The sequence below is a fragment of the Rousettus aegyptiacus genome, unplaced genomic scaffold (genome assembly GCF_014176215.1).
Source record: "Rousettus aegyptiacus isolate mRouAeg1 unplaced genomic scaffold, mRouAeg1.p scaffold_m13_p_2, whole genome shotgun sequence".
Classification (NCBI taxonomy): domain Eukaryota; kingdom Metazoa; phylum Chordata; class Mammalia; order Chiroptera; family Pteropodidae; genus Rousettus; species Rousettus aegyptiacus.
This window is the reverse complement of record NW_023416295.1, coordinates 125,909,678-125,927,378: the sequence shown is the minus strand read 5'-3', so window position 1 is coordinate 125,927,378 and position 17,701 is coordinate 125,909,678. Positions and strand designations below refer to the sequence as shown.

General features: G+C 47.1%; 1 protein-coding gene across 10 annotated transcripts in view; it reads right to left on the bottom strand.

Moving 5' to 3' along the window:
- The window catches only part of BAZ2A (bromodomain adjacent to zinc finger domain 2A), a 32,671-nt gene extending 15,940 nt beyond the window's left edge, over positions 1 to 16,731 (bottom strand). For 2 of the 10 annotated variants that reach the window (XM_016165701.2, XM_036235907.1), the window contains exons 1-3: positions 3,329 to 3,408; positions 2,889 to 3,026; positions 688 to 1,281 (exon numbers count right to left, since the gene is read on the bottom strand). In XM_016165701.2, coding sequence (XP_016021187.2) covers positions 688 to 1,281; positions 2,889 to 3,026; positions 3,329 to 3,350 — 754 coding nt within the window. In that variant the 5' untranslated portion in view covers positions 3,351 to 3,408. Of the gene's footprint in view, positions 1 to 687; positions 1,282 to 2,888; positions 3,027 to 3,328; positions 3,409 to 11,077; positions 11,265 to 11,711; positions 11,797 to 15,226; positions 15,246 to 16,522 lie in introns of those variants that run through there. The other 8 variants (XM_036235908.1, XM_036235904.1, XM_036235905.1 and 5 more) reach the window with 8 other exon arrangements.
- Positions 16,732 to 17,701: the final 970 nt, after the last annotated feature.

Below are 17,701 nucleotides of genomic sequence, written 5' to 3'. Positions count from 1 at the left end.
CAGCAGGTAAAGAGAGAAGAAAGGAATGTGGGGTCTGAGACAAGAATGCCATCATGTTCTCAGCTATTTCCCCATTTCAGTGGGAACAGGTAGTAATCAGAGAAAACATCCTGTGATTTTACAGGGTAGACACCCTTAGACTTGGAATCAATAGTAAACTAGTTGTTTATCTATTTTGAGAGAAAATATGAGAGGAATGGTCACACATACCAATGCAAACAACGACAGAAAAAGGAAACGGTGAGTAGACAACCAATGGTATGCTTTGCCTGTCTCTTTCTCTTAAGTGCCAATCACTATTAGAGCCTAGCCCACTTTAGCAGCCAGTCTGGTCCTGTGAAAATCAAGTCGAATTGGCCCCAGTGCCCCCTGCTATTGCCCCAATCTTTTTTATATTTTGGAAGAAGACTTTCTGATGCAGGGTGTCTGTTGGGGCTGTTTTGGGCTCGCCCACCTGCCCTCTCCAGGCCAGCAGCTCTGCATGAGCTTGAAATAATTTGCACTCCCACTCTCGAGCTGGTGCTGCTGCCACAAAAACACCAGCCACTTGGCTCTGCTAATCACCAACATGCAAATCAGCCTCCACTGCAGAGAGCTGGAAAGACAAGTTTTCCTCACCTCAAAAAGCCACTGCCCCACAGCCCCATTTTCCTTCTCCCAACCCAACTCACGGACCCACAGTTATACCTGGCTGCTCTTCTTCCAGCTCCAGGCTGCCTACCAAGCCAGTGCCATTCTCTGCCACAACTGAGGTCAGCTCCTTTTCTGCCGCCTCATCAGGATGGATACCATCGCCTACCTCCTGGGAGGGTGCAAAGGTCTGGATGCTGGATCCCAACATGGGAGAAGTCTGTGGGGAGGTGAAAAAACTAGGGGGTCCATTGGGCATCACCTCAAAATTCTGGTCAGGAAAGGAATCATACAGTTCCTGTGAGTCGAAGTTAAGCCCCATGGGACTCTGGGTACCGTTGGCCCAGAACTCTTGGCTCCCAGCCCGAAGGTTAGTGTTGTGACTTGGTGATGAAGGTTGTCGGCTGCCCCCAAGGATGCCGTTGAGTGGATATTGTCCCCCCGAGAACTGGGAGAGAAGGGGTGGGTCCTTGAGGTTGCTGCCAGTATTGGCAGATGGGTACTGTGAGTAGTTCCAGAGACAGTCGTAGGCCACGTTGGGGTGATGGAGGTGTGAAGTGCTGGAGGAGTGGGGAGCAGAGTTCAAAATCCCTGAAGTAGTAGTGTGAGATACAGTAGATAAGCCATTAACATTCACATCCCCATTCAAACCTGGCAGAGAGGGAGGGAAAAGGGTCAGTTACAGGTACGTATGCAAGTAACTCTACCACCTCTACCAAAGGAACAGTACTAACTAGAAAAAGGGAAGGTAAACGGGAGAGGGATTGCCCCTCTGCTATATTTATAGCTTTCTGGTCTCTAGGGAACACCCAACCCAGATGCTCTTGGATGTAAGCTTAGCAACTGCTGCTGAAGGCTGCTGAGTAGGGGCTGGAGAGCTCTCCTGGTCTACCCACAGGAGTGACAAATACAGAGCTGGCTACTGATGTTCATAGGTTTGTTTTTTCTCTGTTTTTTTTTTCTTTTTTTTTAAATTAAACTGTATGCAAATTCCGTACGGTGACTCCCATATTTCCCCATCCTTATTCCCTAGAGGAATTCTTACTTTGGGGTAGCATGACTGAATTCTCAAGGCCCCCCCTTTTCTCCAGGGCCTATCTGGTCCCACAGTGGCATCTGAAGGGACAGCTTCCACCTCACTGGCACATGCAGATCCAGCATGTGCTGGGCTAAGAATAGAATTTGCAGTCACACAGCAGCAAGATACCGGCTCAGAATGCTGGACTTCTCCATAGGCACTGGAGAGTAATATGCAGTGGGGAAAACCTCTGCACAACCAGTACTGTACATTAGTTCTCAACACCAACGGCAACCTCTAGACTGGACGACAATCAAATGAAAGAAACTAAGATATAAGAAAGCTGGTGTGTGGGGGGGGGGTCCTCTTCCAGTGAAATAAATGAGCTTCTGTCTATCTGTAACCTATTTGTGGAGGATAGGAGGTAAAGGTGGGTAGTATAAGCCTGCAGCAGTATTTTTCTGCTGCAAGGAACAAGAGAAGCATTTGGGCTTTTCTCTGCTTCCAAGCAAAGTACCTGAAACCCAGGCAAGATTAAAGAGGTACTTGGCAGAGCCATGGTACAGAGCAACTGATAAGCCAAATCCAGAAAAAGACCTGATCTTGGCAGTAACACCTCCATCTGGAATTATAGATGTTTCTCTCTGGGGAACTAGGTAACCATTAAAATTCTCCCTCTTCCAACCTTCCATGCTCAAGGACAGGAGGTGGCACAGGCACTTCAAGCACGACACAGGCACTTCAAGCATCTGCTCTCTTTTCTCTTGCACAAACTAAAGGCAAACACATCCCAACCTTCACCCAACCCCTCCATTTCCAGTTCTGGGGTGGCTTCTCCAACCTCTAAAAACAGCTTTTCAGAGGGCTGACCCTTTATCTCTCTTTCTCTTTCATGGGTTCAACCTGGTTACCAGAAGCCATAGCCACCTCCCCACTCTCTGGCAATAGCCAAGGGCTGACAGAAGAGCAGGCTAAGATGAAAAAGCCAGTATGTTTTTCTAACCCCTTCCAACTTTAAGGCAAAACTAAAAGTGTTGCTTCCATAAACCCCTGGAGTTTGTTCTTAGAAGCTTGATTTCTTTCCAACAGCTGGAGTTCTGAGGATTCGCCTCCTCCCTCCCCACCTGGCACAGAGCTATTGTGAAGTAGCTACCCAGCAAAAAGCCAAATCTTGTCCCAGTAACCTGCTCTAAAGGAAAGATGCCCCCCCCCCCCCAGGCCATGTGGCCCTCACACTCACTTTTCCCTTGCTGGGGGAAGTTCATGGGAGACCCGTTAGTGTAGAGGCCCTCCCCTGAGGAGGGAGAGGGTTTCAGTCCTGAGGCAGCAGGTGCAGGGGGAAGGCCAGTAAAGTTAAAATGGTCGTTTGCCTCCATTTCTGCAGGAGGGGAGAGAGAGGGGAAAAAAATACTGGCGGTTAAACAAGGTTATGTTACCTGAAATTTTCTAGAAGGAATGCCCCCTCCCCTCTATCTACTTACCCTTCTCCTACCTAAGTACTAGGAGGAGGGTGGAGGATAGAAAAGAGGAAGAAATTGACTAACCTGGACAATGACCCTATAGAAATAGTCTTTTAAAGTCAGCCTTGCAGAAATACAGTTAGTGAGAAAAACCAAGATACAAGCCTGCAGAAGTCTTCCCCCTATGAGCCCCACCCTCTTAACTCCCAGCCTAAGTTACCTCTCTCTGTTACATTCTCCATTCTTTTTTTTCCCCCTTCAAGGGAAGGCTGCAGTCCCAAAGAAAGTTCTCAAAGCCATCTTTTGACAGGAAGCCAAAGAAATAGGGGTATGGAAGAAAAAAGCATATTTGATATATATCCTATTTTGTATTATTATTATACTTGAGTTAAACAATTCCTACATTATTCTATCCATAGCCCTGGACACCTGAAGAAGATAACATTCTTGCTTTCGTAAAGAGGGTTGAAAAGTAGAATACATTTCAAGAAAGATGACCATAATGGCAAAACCTAATCATTCAGCAACACTTCTATTCCTTTGCTATAGTAAATACCATTCTCTCCAAAAATACATCTCAGAGAAGTATCAGAGGTGAAAAACTGACTGAGTGTTCCAAGGAACATTATTCTGTTATGTTTTTGGCTTAAATGTAAAAGGTCATAGAGAGAAATAGCTGGATATTTATATTTATAAAGTGCAGTGGCTCACTGGGAGTTATTAGGGTTAAAAAAGCTTTTCACCCTCTCCTGAATATGAGGTGGTATACTACTAGGAATGATAAGTGAAGCCTTTAATTAGAATAAATTTATCTTTGAAAGAGAGAAGACGGAAGATAGGAAGCAGAGGCCAGAATTATTGGTTAAGTCTGACACATCAGATACTTACAATGTACTAGTGTGTACTAATTTGATATGTGAGAGACATAATCTGTCTTGATACAGAAAAGGCAACTTCTTGGGTTACTATGTTTTTAAAAGGACAAAAGAATTCAGGTAGAAAGATTTTTTTTTTTTTTTTTATCAAGCTCTCAAGATGAGGTAATAAGCTGACCCAGGTGATGTTTTAAATACGCTGTTTTTTAAAAGAACCAGAAGTAAAGAATGAATAAATTGGTTAAGAACTTGTATAACCGCTGCCCAAGGTTTGTAAGAGTCATGTTGCTGAATGTGCTAGATAATGCAAATTAGACATCAGTAAGTAACATGTGAATTTAACATAATTCTGAGCACGAAATTATGAACCTCGCGTAGTATACAGCATGACAGCTCTAAGGCTTTCCAGGCTAAATACCACAATTATATCTATATTCATCAACTTTAACTGAAATTTTTAAAAAAATAAAAGCAATTTGTGTTTTGTTGATTTAAGGGGAATAATTTTTTAGGACTGACTTATTTCCCCATCTTCACTCTAAAATAAGCAGCAAACCTAAACCTGCAATGCATCAATGAAGAAACTGGGTATCTACAGAGAAAGACCTCAGGGTCCCCCATGATTTCCCCATAGTTAAGGGCCACTCCTCATAAGTAAGGAATCTAAAATATAAGCATCATGAGATTAGTGATCCTTCTGAATGGACATGAAGGAAGAAAGTTCATTCCCCAGTTCTCTAGGTTAGGTTCTCCCAAAGCTCACACCACAGAGCAAAGAGGACACTAGGACATTCAGTAATTCATTTCAGAAGTTCTAGAAATGCTGTCTGAAGAGCCAATCTCATTTGATCCCCACGTTTCCCTTCCCCAGTTTTATGCACAGCCACACCTCCCCTAGAGTGTGTGCGAGACACACACACACACATGCCTTCTTTCCTATGTGCACTAGACAACTCAATGATAGACCCTCTCTCTGCCTCTATGGGAAAGCACAGCATTTCCTGTCCCATAAACTACATACTAATAAGAATAAATAGATGGCTCACAGAAATCAGATAGGTAAAAGGAATGGGAAGTTATCTAGTGCCTGAGGTCCGTTTCCCCACTAGCCTCTACTGAAGGGTCATGGGGACCACAATCCATTCATTTACAAGACGCTTCTTAGAAACATACTCTTTGCGCTGTGCAGTTAGATCAGGGCAACATAGTAGGCTCTAGATTCAAATTCCAGCTCTACTACCACTAGCTGTGTGATCTTAGAAAAATCACTTAACATTGCTGAGCCGTAGTTTCATCATTAGTAAGAACTTTAGTACCCATTTCCTGAGCCTGTAAGGATTAAATGAGAAAATCTAGGCCTTAGCAGTGTCTGTCATCCACCAAACACTCAACAAATGTTAGCTATTAATAATATTAGACAAAAAGAGTAAAGATTGCTTAGTTATCAAAAATCAGATCCAAAAGATCAAAATATAACAAATATAATTTCAACCATTACCAGCATAAAAGATACTACATAACTAAGGCTGATCATCCCAGCCAGACTCCTTATCGGCAAACTGACTCTTAATTTCAGATATCACTTAAATATGGGATCACAGTATGCGAAAAAAATGTAGACATCTCCTCTCAGCAATAAACCCAAAGTTATTTCATTTTAACCTTCCTACCCAAGATGCTTTTCACAACAAAGCCTGAAGGTGAATTATATCCTCCCATCTAGAACTAGTAAGGACAACAGTAAAGCAAAAGAGAGTGTCTCCCTTTGAACTAATAGGAGTTTGGCCAAATGAAAAAAGAAATCAGTCAGTGCCCAAACCCCCAGAATAGCAGACAGTTCTCATGACCAGGAAGTACAATCAAGGCCAGCACCCAGCCCAGTCCCAGTAGTATGTAAACGGATCTCTTACGAGCCTCTATACTTTCTTTATAAGAGTTAAAGGACAGTGCCCCTTAAGCTTGAAGCAGTAAAGTCCTTGCCACATGACCAAATAGATTGTTTTTTTTCTCAGTTGCAATTGAAGAATTACTTCTCTGTGGACCTGTGACATGGTTTTAACAGAAAAGGGCTGACAATGCACAAAGTGTTGAAATAAGTATTACAGATTTCAACACTGTTGCAGGTGCCCTGACCAATCCTAACACTCAAACCTCTGAGGCTACCCACAGAAAGACAAGACACACATTAACAACATCCAGCTAGACACTGTGGCAGTCCCTAAAGCTCTTTGATTCTTTCTTCCCATATAGTATACCAAAACTCCACAAATAGGTTACTAATTCTTTTTTTTTTTTTTTTTTGAAAGAGGAGAGATTTCAAATGCTTATCTTTACTGGACAGCAAATACGAATTTTGCTGTACAGTAAACAAATCATAGCACTATGTTTTAGCTCTACAACTGTGTTATAAAGAATATTTCTTAATTTACATATCCCTGGATTCACCCACCATACTCTAATACAATAGTTCCCAACCCGGAGTGATCTTACCCCCTGAAGGGACATTTAGTGATAACAAAAGGTATATGCTACTGGCATCTTGTAAGTACATACTAGGGATGCTTCTAATGATCCTGCAATACACAAGACAGCCCACTACAACAAAGAATTATCTGGCCCAAGATATCAATAGTGCCAAGATTGCAAAACCCTGCTTTAATACCAAAGCTGCCCCATTCCCTATTCCTATCTCATACCCTGGGAAAGTTTTCACTATTTTCAGTTCCCGATGCTGCAAATAAGGATGCCTTGACTTCAACATCTAAAAATCCGTTCCCTGGCAAAGCTGTTTTTCTTTACCAATACTGAGTTCCCAGTGCCAAGCCACAGAAATGACATGTCTCCTTCCTCAGTCAGCACGGCCCATCCTGACAGCCCTGGTAACAATATTCCCTTCAAACTCTGACTCAGACTACAGCATGTACTGACTGAGGCTCTCAAAATGTCCTTTCCTGAACCCCCTTTCCTTCTAGTCATTACAGCGAGGCAGAAGGAAAAGGATGAAAGAAGATATACCAAGTGAGGCTACTCAAATACAATTGCCATGTCCAGGCTGCTCAGAAGAACAGAAAGATGACTGCTCTCTGTCCTTATTTCTTCTCAACTATGTAAATTCTACAGCATCAATCAGATAGATATTAAGTTCTACCACTTTAACTGCAACACCTAATTTAGTGCGAAGTACATAAAAAAGCCCAAGGAAATACTTGTTGAATTCACAAATTGGATTAAGGAATAAATAGATATATATTTTCTACCACTACCAGCTTACTCATCCAATAAAGGTTATGGTTTTGCTCCTACTAGTCTCAGAAAACCAAAAAAATTCAGCTTCATTCTTCACAGAGATAACAATTTCTAGAGGGAAGAAAGGCCCTAAATCTTGACGTATTTTAGACAGCTGTCCTCTGAAGAAAACAGGGAAGGAAACAGGAAGTACTGAGAATGTAAAAAGGCAATAAACTTAAGCTCTAAATTATTCTCTATTAAGCTCTAAAATGTTCTGCTTGATTTAACTGAATACCCAAGGCACAAAGTAAGTTTTAAAATATTTGTTGACTAAATAAAGGAACCATATAATGATCTAGGCTAGGTTTTCTGTCACTTTACTGTCAGAAGATAGACATGCCTCTGAAATTGCAGGACACTAATAACCATATTTCAGAGGTTGTAACAAGGTTATTTCCCCTTTTCAGCTCTTTCTGATTGTTTTGTAGAAATTCAGCTCTAACAGTTAAGGACTCCATCTTTCCTTCAAAAAGATGTCCCCCGCCCCACAAAATTCCAAGCTGAGCAGTCAAGTTAAGGATACCGTTTGCTGAAGCACATTATAGAGAGTCCAATACCAGGAGACTAAAAAGCAGTGAGACCATCTGTCTCAAGAATCCTCGTGTTTTAGTTTTTTGATGAATTTTTGGTAAGGTTATATTATCCTTTTAGTTTGTAAAATATCCTTATTCTTTATAATTAAAAGGAAAAAACACTCAGTAACATAATAACACAATTCTACTTACTGCTAGTGACCTAATCCAAGAAAAAAGTCCAGAGCTCTTCAAAGCTTGTTTTGCAGAATTTTATAAATTTCAAAATTATGCAGACTAGCAAGCTGGTGACAAATGGTCCTTCTGACTCATATGTAACAATGTAGATAAAGTATTAATCTTAGGCTATGAGATAGATGAGGACACCCATACCTCAAGAAATAAATCAGGAAGATTTGCCCCAAGAAATACCTCAAGAGTTTTATATTTCACTCTATGTCCTAGGATGTCAAAACTTTGGCTCACTGAATACATCTCACACAAGGTCAAACATCGCACCAGTTATTGAACTAACTTCCACACTATTTTAACAGTAAAAGAATATAGAGAGACCACTTCAGAGGCAGTAAGAAAGGTCAACAGCCAGAAGACACAGTCAGTAACCCTAACAAGCTTTGCTTCTCTCCTGGCAACACCTGATTCCAGAACCACACGACTGCAAGAGGAGCCTCTCAGGGCATTCTAGATTTCTGACTGGCTCTGAGGTCAGTCGGCATAGTTCTCTCTACACCTCAAATTTTTTCCATTAGAGAAATAAAAGACTAAAAAAAAAAAAAAAAAAAAAAAAGTCAATATTAAGAAATCCACTTCTCTTATAGAAAAATGCATCCATTTTACAAGGTTATGAAAGGTCTATTTCATTTGGCTTTCTGATCAATCATTTTCGAATGAAGTCAGTATCTAATTTCTCAAAACCAACTTCTATTCCTTTTAAAGATCCGAGAGAAAAGTGGTCTTTCTCTTTTAACCCCCAACATGGAAAATCAATTTACTATTCTGTCAGGTCCCAATTTAGATAAACAAAGGTTGAAGAAAGGGGAACTTAAATTCAGTATCTAATAAATCCTATCAGAAAGCAACTCAAATTAATGAGTCAAGCAGAGGGGGCAAGAAAAAAGACAATGACATCAGACTTGTTTTTACTATTTCAGAATATTAATCCTAACAACCCCAGTGAAAGGAGCAATGATGCTATCTCAAAAGTGATGCTGCTGCTGTCACATAATCATTTACATCTATCTGTTCATACTCTGGACCTTTATTCTAGGAGTGTACAATTCAGGTGGGAGGTCTGTGAATGGAAAATACTAAAAGTTTATTTAACTGCCAGGCTTCAGCAGTTTTCAAGATAGTCCAAATGATCTCAATACCTCATCTCTCAAAATATAAAATCCTGTAGCCAACTCACTTCTAACCAAATTCAGTGTCTAACAAAGTGCCTGGGGATATAGTACACAGTCAATCACTGTATGCCACTGTAGAAATCCTGAAGTTATCAGGTAGAAGAAAGAAAATTTGGACACATGACTTTGCACAGAACAGAGGAAATTCTAACCGTGCTCCAAGAAGGTAAGAGAGATGACTTTTATGGGTTGAAGGGTCAGTCATTTGATAGCAAGCTCTCCTAATTTGTTGGTTCTGAAGAAGGTAAACTCTCCAGCACCCTGTCTGGTGACAGGCTTCCCACATGGACAGACTATCCTTAGGCTAGAATCACCAGTGAGGAACATGCCCACCATTCTCTCACTGGCAAATCAGTCCCTATCCCAGCACACAAATCCATTTCATAGTTAAAGCTTCCTCATTCCCTCTTCTTCCACCTCTCAAAATCTACTTTCCTTCACCTCACAAGTTCACTTGCTCAGATGCTCTGCAATACAGAAACCTGTCAGACTTAAGAATATATTAAGCAGGATTCCAAAAAGCTACTCTCATGCCACAAAAGATCGCAAGTCCTCCTGGCAGTTCCACGCTGAGGGAATTTGCGACACTGTACTGAAAGTGTAGCCCTGCTGGTGAATGACTGCATTTGCTTCTCTATGACCTCTAGCTCAAGGGAAAAAAATCAAGACAGGCAACAGAGGTGCTCTAGTGGAAGGATCAGAATCAATGAGCCAACGGCAGTTGAATACTTCCAGTTGACAAATTAAGTTCACACACAAAAAAAAGTCGAACGAAAGGACTCTCAGACCACATGGTTGGAAAGATTCAAGCTTGCCCAGAAGGCCTCAGAAAATGAAACCAAATCTGATTAAAATGGACATTTCAAAACAAGAGACGCAGCAGCAAACGCACAGCTGCCATTTCCCGGCCACTTCCTGCGGGAGGCTTGGGGGAGGGGCTGTTTGTGTACAGATGGAGGTAGAAGCTATCCCCCCCATCGCCCCCCGAAGGATGCAAACGTCTCACTCCAATAAATCCTACAAAGGATGATTGCTATTGGCATTGCTTTCTCCTGAAAATTGGGAACAGCGGGAAAGAAAGGAATGATGCCGGATGGTCTTTTCCGCCAGGAAATGGGGATCCCCTTAGTGAGGGATCCCCCTTGGAAAGGAATCCCTCTTTATTCTTTCTTTCAGTCCCTAAACCCAGCTCAAATCCGGACGCCTCAGCATCAACCCTATAAACCCCATTCTGGAGTAGGAGATTCTCTCAGGACTCGAGGGCCCCAAGCCCGGCACAGCACCACTCCAGCAAGGCCCTCTGCTGCTGGCCAAGCTCAAGAGAACGTGCGCGCGCGCGCACACACACACGCACCCGAGGGAGACACCCAGAGACCCCTGGAAATCCCTTCAACCCATCCACTCACCGCTGCCAAAACGCCCCGATCCCCACGAACCGGGTGTTTAACCCGCCCAGGGAACCCCCTCACCTAGCCTCCGCACTCGGGCAATCCCCACCCCCACCCGAGGAGGTGGAGCCCCTCCCGGGGATTCCACCCCAGAGTCCGCCACTGGAGTCATCTCCACCAGCCAGGCGGCTTCTCCGCCTTCTCGTCGCTGTCGCCGGAGCCGGAGCCTCCACAGCTACTCCCACTCCCGCCCCCGCCGCCCCGTCCCGGTCTTTAGTAGACCCACAAGCCCCCGTCACCTCCCAGCCTCTAGTGCAGGGAGACCCCAACCCGGGGCTGGAGCCTAACTGGAAATAAGCTTGCGTCAGCTTCTCGCCCCAGGCGAGGCGCTAGGCGGCTCTGGAGCCTCTGTTCCCTGAAGGAAGCCACGGATGAAAGCGGGGCTCCCTCCCCTCAGGCCCCCTGCCACAGACCCAACAGACCTGAGGCGGCGGCGTCCAGCCTGGCTCGGGGCTTGTCTCTCCCCGGGGGATGGGCGGTTCACATGGCCACGCTCCGGGCGCCAAGAGGGGAGGGGATCGCGGGGGAGGGGGTCTGGGGTCCGGGAGGGGGGAGGGGGACGCGGCTCAACCGCGGGGCCCAAGCAGAGCCAACATGGCCGGCGGGGGAGGAGTGAGCCGAAGCCGGAGGGGGCGGGGAAGATGCGGTCGACAGCGAGCCGCCCTCCGCGGCCTCCGCCACCGGGTCCTAGCGCCGAACATTCTGGCTTCCCCGACCCGGATCTGGGTCCTAGCGCCTCGGTATTACCCTAGGCTACCCAGCAGCTGCGTCTTTGCTGTGTCTCGTTGAGGCTGGTAATCCCGGGGCACACTGAACAAAGTGAAAGGCATTCCTTGGTCCCAAGGTTAACCTAAAAAAACAAACTTCTAGGACCAAGGCATGTGCCTTTCCTAACGGAGGAAAGGCAGAGGGGGAGTGTAATTTCGGGGGCAATTATTTCCCAGGCTGGGTAGTGGAAAAGTGGAAGTGTAGAAGCGGAAAGATTAGTCAGCAAAGTTCAGTCCTGGTAAAGGGGTGGAGAAAGGCAAGAGCCTGCTGTGCCTGCTGCCCACTCACCTCTGTTCCGTGGGGGCAGCCTGATCCTGCCTGGATCACCACTTTCTTGGCGACATCTGCAGGGTCCTGGGGGTCAGGAAGATTCCTGTGTGTAGGAAAAGGAATCTCATCAGGGACCAGTGAGGGAAGACCTGAGTCTAGCCGAAACCTGGTAAGAGGAACAGAGGATGAGCACGAAAACTGACCGGCTAATAAGATGCCCCAAATGTCCACCTATTCCACAGTTTCAGTACTTTTTCTGATAAGGCTATATAATTGCGTGAAACCTAATGAGGACAGGAAAGAAAAGGCTAGCAGAGGACTAGAATTTGGCTATCATCTAAAATATCTATTGCAGGGCCCCAGGATTGGGAACAGTATCATATAAGTTAGAATTTAGAGAATTTCTACTTCAACCTTCTTTTGTTTAGCAGATAATAGAAATTAAGGCCCAGAGAGGTCAATCGACTTGTTCAAGAGCAAACAGTAGGTAAGATGTGACTAGAAGCCAGGTTTACTTTCTTTGCAACTCAGTATGCTTTGCAGGCTTCAAAATAATTCCCATTCCAATTCCATGACATGCAGTACTACAAAAAATTGCCTAAACTGTGCAAAACTCAGGTTGAATATTCTGGAAGAGGAATATGGGGATGTAGATGTTGAAACTGGTAGGTTGAGAGGTCACGAAATACCTTTCCATTTGGGAGTCTGAGGAGGAAGGAGATCTGAAAATTGGGTAGGGACAGGGTATGGTCAAATACATCAATCTAGACTGGATTTCCTTTACTTAACCAGAGAAGTAGGCTCATTCTGAGTTTGGGGGAAAGGCTCCACTCCCCACTACAAATGGTTCAGAAAGGCGAAGAAGGAAGTGAGCTTCAACAAAGTCTTTAAAGTGTGTGGGCCAGAGAGGAGACTAAGAGGGTTTAGGAGGGTTTCTCTCCCTCTCCTGAGAAAAGCAGATTATCAGGGGGAAAAGGTAGACAGGTAGAAATCAAAACCCTTCTTTCCTCCTAAGTAACAGATTTGTAGGTCACCTCAGAGAAAAAAATAAAGACCCACAAACAGCCTGTTGACCTCGATTCCCTGAGTAAATAGGGGCCACACTCAGGGGATAGGAGTCCTTTCTTCTGGAGAAAGCAGGGATCCACCAACTCTGCTAAGGAATGCCCACCACCACCCCCAAACCTCCAAATAAAAAATAAAGGCAAGGGAAGAAGAGAGCTCAAGGCATGGACTGGCTTCCTAAAGGGCCGGGGTAAAGAGCTGGTATCCTTTATTTTCTCTTCGCTTTTCCAGGACGGATGAGGTCTCCAGAATCCTCCTACCTCCCGTCCCCAATCGTAGGGCAGGCCATTCTGAGACTGAAGGTAGGGGAGGAGCCTGCGCCAGTCAGACGGGTGTTAGCCACGCCTCCCTCCACACCCACACACACCCACCCCCTGGCTCCACTCATCTCCGGAAGAGCCGGTTACTCCTGTGCCCCACTGACTGCCCCCACCCCTTCCGAGCCCCAGGCTTAGTCTCCAGGGCAACTCCTAGCACTATCCCAGCCAGGAGCGGTTGGGAAGAGGGGTGCTGGATTGGAGAGCGCCATCTGGGATTAGAAAAGTGGGGCAGGATCCATTTTTTTCCCATCTGGTGCAGAAAAACTACGATCACCTTCCTCCCTGAATAAGACCCCTCCTCATCCCATCTAATCAGAGATCTTCGCTTTTTGAGAAAGGATGAAGGTGGGATGTCAATATGCTCAACAGCTGGGTGTTCACTTCTTGTCAGAAGTCAGTCTAGGCAGCAGCTGTGCTTCTCCCCCCTCCCTCTCGCCGCCCCCCGCCCGCCCTCCATCCAGACAACAGAGGGCAGACTGACCCCATATGTCCCCAAACATTCCCCAATCCCTTCAGATGTGGCCAATCACATACCCCATCTCCCTCTAGGAAGCTACTAGAAAGGGGAAGGAAGGAGTAAATGGTCATTTTTTCAGCAACTTACGAGAAGGGTGCCTAGGGAATACTCTGAAACTCTCTCAAGCCAGGCTAGTGGGCGGGTAATAAAGTGAATGCTCCCCCTTTCTCATCCTCCCTATGTTCCTGCAGCGCCACCCTGACTTTGGGGTCAGTTGTCACAGTCCCTGGCTCCACTCTGGAGCCAGAAGGCTAGGGATGGAAGGGTGAAGAGAAAAAGGGAGTGAGGACGGGATTCGTTGGCATCCCTCTACCTTCCTTCCTCAGCCCCTCCAGATAGTCCTGGAATTCAACCCCAAACACCACTGCTGACCACCCTCTCCTCCCTCTAGCCCCCAGAACGACTGAAGCAAATCCACACATCTGTCCCCTCGTTTCTAGAGGAGAGGTGAGAGCACAAAAAAAAGAAGGGTCAGAGCTGAAGGTGCAGCTGGACTTAAAGGGAGGGGGGAATTCCCCAATGGAGGTAGGGTAACTATTAAAGACCTCCCTTGTCCTCGATGTCTGAAGGTTCATTGTGTTAATAGGTCTAGTAGGGAGATGGTCCTCAACCCTGTAATAATTTTAACTTGTCCTCCTCCCTCTCCAGGTTACTGAATAACAGTCTTCTCCCCCTCTATACTGAGGAGGCTAGATCTCCTATAACATATCAAAAGGACCGTGACCCTTCCTCTTCTCTCCAAGTTGGTATGTGTCCCCTTAGATTCACGCACAATCCAGTTTCAAACTCAGTAAGGAGATTCTCCAAGGTGGTCGAAGGACAGGATGGAGAAAGCCCTAATTTCCTTAGGGGTGGGGATCCTTTGCATCTGAATAGAGAAGGATGGGCTTGCCTTGCCTTCCCCAACACCCTTGGAGAATTAGTCTCAGCCCATCCCTCACCTACTATTTCCCCTAACAGCCCCTTAAGCTCCGAGATTCTGCACCCCCGGCCCCATTCCTTGACTTTGAGGTAGGAGCATTCCTAGGCTGGACTGGCCCACTCCAGGCCCAAGAGAAGAGGGCCTTTCCCACCAGCGCTGGTTGGTAGGTGCTGAAGTTGGAAACCTAAACTCCGGGTGAGGTGGGGTGGGGTGATGGTTACAGAAAAGCTTTAGATGTGACTTAGTTGAACTTGAAGGACTAAACGGAGGAAGGCCACAAAGTGCTATAGTCTCTGCTAACTCCTCATCCTTCTTACTGTGGGTAAAGCGAGGAGTTGGGGTGGCGGTTATTCCTCCTCCCATTGGAGGTTAGGATGGCGTGGGAAAGCGCTGGTTCTAGAGAGGAGGCGGCGAAACTCAGACCGCGGGAGATTTTTCTGGCGAGGAAGGAGCGGGGGAGGGGGAGAGCCTGGGTCCAGAATAGGTTACCCTGGAGAGGTTGGCTGAGAGGCGTGAGAAGCCTCGGGATTCCGGTCTCAGAAGACAGGGGAGAAATGGGCGAGTAGATAGTGCAGGGGAGAGAAGAAGGACAGCTCCAGCAGGGGGAAGGTCTGATCCTGAGTCTTAGGCAGCGGGGATCCCGGGGCAGGGAACCGCAGGGGTGGCCTGCCCGGGGACTCCGGGACCGGACGTGGGCACCGGGCCTCACCTGGAGCAGGGCCGGGCCACAGGCAGCGGCAGCGGCGCCAGCGCAGGTGGCTGAGCCCGGCGGCGGAGACGCCTCCTCCCCTAGCCCTAGGCCGGCGGCAGTGGAGGTGGCGGGTGGGGGGAGGATAGCACTTAAAGGGGCAGGAGCTACTGGGGTAAGGACGAGCGCTTGGGTAGGGCTGTCGCAAAGAATCCGCTGGGGGAGGGGGAAGCGGGTGGCGTCTCCTAGGGGCCAGAACCAGGAAGGATCCCGGTGGAGGAAGAGAACAGATCCCAGGAAGAAGAGACAGAAACTTCTGCGGTGAAGTGGGGGATGGTGGTGGGTCTTAACGTGAGGACTTGGGAGGGCTCCGCCCCTGTGCTCCCGGGGCACCGGCAAAGATCTTTTCACAAAGCAAGGCCGGGAAGACAGTGAGATCACAAGGACTCAGAGGAGGAGTAGTGGGAACTCAAGGCCGAGCCTGCTGGGGGTAAGGCACAGCGGCCCTACCAGGTGAACAGGTTCCCTGTGTTTCAGCTCCTCAGGGCCCCATCCCTACAGCTGTGGAAAGGCCTGACAACCTCCTTTCCCCCGGCACTGCCCAAGTTTAAACGCCGGTGGAACCAGGAAGCCACGAGGGCAAAGACCTCCTAGGCCTCTCAACCTCAATCCTACCTCTCTGTTCTCAGTGACTGGAGCGTGGGGGGCCGCCAATAGCAACCCTAATGAGGCTGATGTGGGGCCGTGAGAATCGGCTTTATTCAGGTTCAGTTCTCCCCCCAACCACCACCACCCTTGCAGCAACCTCTGGGGCAACAGGAAGCAGCTGCTCAATGCAGCCCCCACCTGGTGGTGGGTCAGGGTGGGGGAGGAGAGGAGACTGAGACTTAAAAAGGCTTGGAAGGAAAATGGAAGGAGAGTCACCTTAAAAACCCAACAACGTGACCAAAAGTGGGCTTTACTCTTAGGGGTATAGGCCAGCAATGAGTACTGTAACATATTAATTGAATCTGAGTAGCTTAAATAGGGAGTAACAAGGGTCTGGGAGAATGGGGGGGGGACCGGGAAATGGGGAGAGCCACCCCACCTTAGGTTCAAAGTCTCAGGTTCTTCCTTCGAGCTAGAGCTTGCCAATGCTCATGATCTTTTGGTCGGTAACCTCACCAGCTGAGCCTTGTACCCCTACAGTCCCTTTTCCCCTCCTTCACTCCCCAAAAGAGCAAAGGTTAGGCCCCACCCCTGCTGAGTCAGCCAGGGAGGGAGGCAGGCATCCCTCAGGCCTTCCCGAGAGGGGGGGGGGTTGGTCCTCAAACTTACCCATGTCAGGCTGGCAGGGCTCCAGGGCTGGGACCACCCAGCTACTCACTGTCCTTGGTTCCCCCTTCGTGTGAAGGCTGGCGTTAGATCCTCCCAAACTGTGAGCTGGAAACTAGCACGAATCAAAAAGCCAATGTATGCTTCCTGCGAACCACAGCCTGAACTGCTGTAGGGTGATGTCCCTGTGTGACAGACTGGGGAGGAGAGGGAGGAGGGAAGGGCGGGGCTTTCTCTGGGTGGAGAGGGAGGAGGAGGCGAGGACAGGCGAGAACCAGGAGAAATATGGAGGAAGGTTAGATCTATGTTGACATCTCAGTGGCATAGTAGAAGAGAGTGGTAAAGGGGGAAGGAAATAAATGCAGCTAGTAAGAGGGAGAAGGTTCTCGATGAATGCTGGGAGACGTTGAATGCTGAGAAACGTAAACGTCTGAGGGGCGGGGGTGGAGGGATACGAACGACCTTTAGGATCACAGTTCCCAGGTCTGCATCTGGGTAACATGGGAAAACAAAGCCGAAAGGGCTGACTCATACCCTTGGGCCTCCTGAACCGGCTTTTTGCCCACTTGAGTCAGGACCTAAAGGAAGTGCCCTCACCTCCATAACTCAACATTTCCCCAAATCCAGGTTTTTCTGAGAGCAAACTACAAGGCACAGGCAGCTCAGGGGCTCCACCTTCCGTCCAGACCTTGACACAGAAGAGACTGGTGCCAAGGACGTCATAGGCAGATGGGAGGAAATTTAGAGGCTCCTACTCCACCCGTACTGCCTCTCCCAATGCCCCTCCCCAGCCTTCAGCCTCCAGGGGCCTCTGAATTGGGATGTTTGTCTCCGCCCTGCTCCTGTCCAATTTGAATGCCTGAGGGGTGGAGCTTATAAATGCAGACTTCACGACAAAAGCCCCAGCCGGTTTGTAAACAGTCATTAGCTAGGAACTATATCCTAGCAAATGGCCTTCATAGATTTAAAAATGAGACGTCCTTGCAGTCTCTAGTCCTACCACCAGAGGGAAAAGATAGGCCTGGGCCCAGAAAAATTGAGGCACCAAATCTGACCTTGCACTAAAAGAGGAACTTGTTTCAAACTGAAATGTGTGTACTTTTGAGTACTCCTTCTAACCTTGCATCTTTTAGTGGGCTAAAACAAAGGTGAGGAATTATCTGATTCCATTATTTTAGTTCA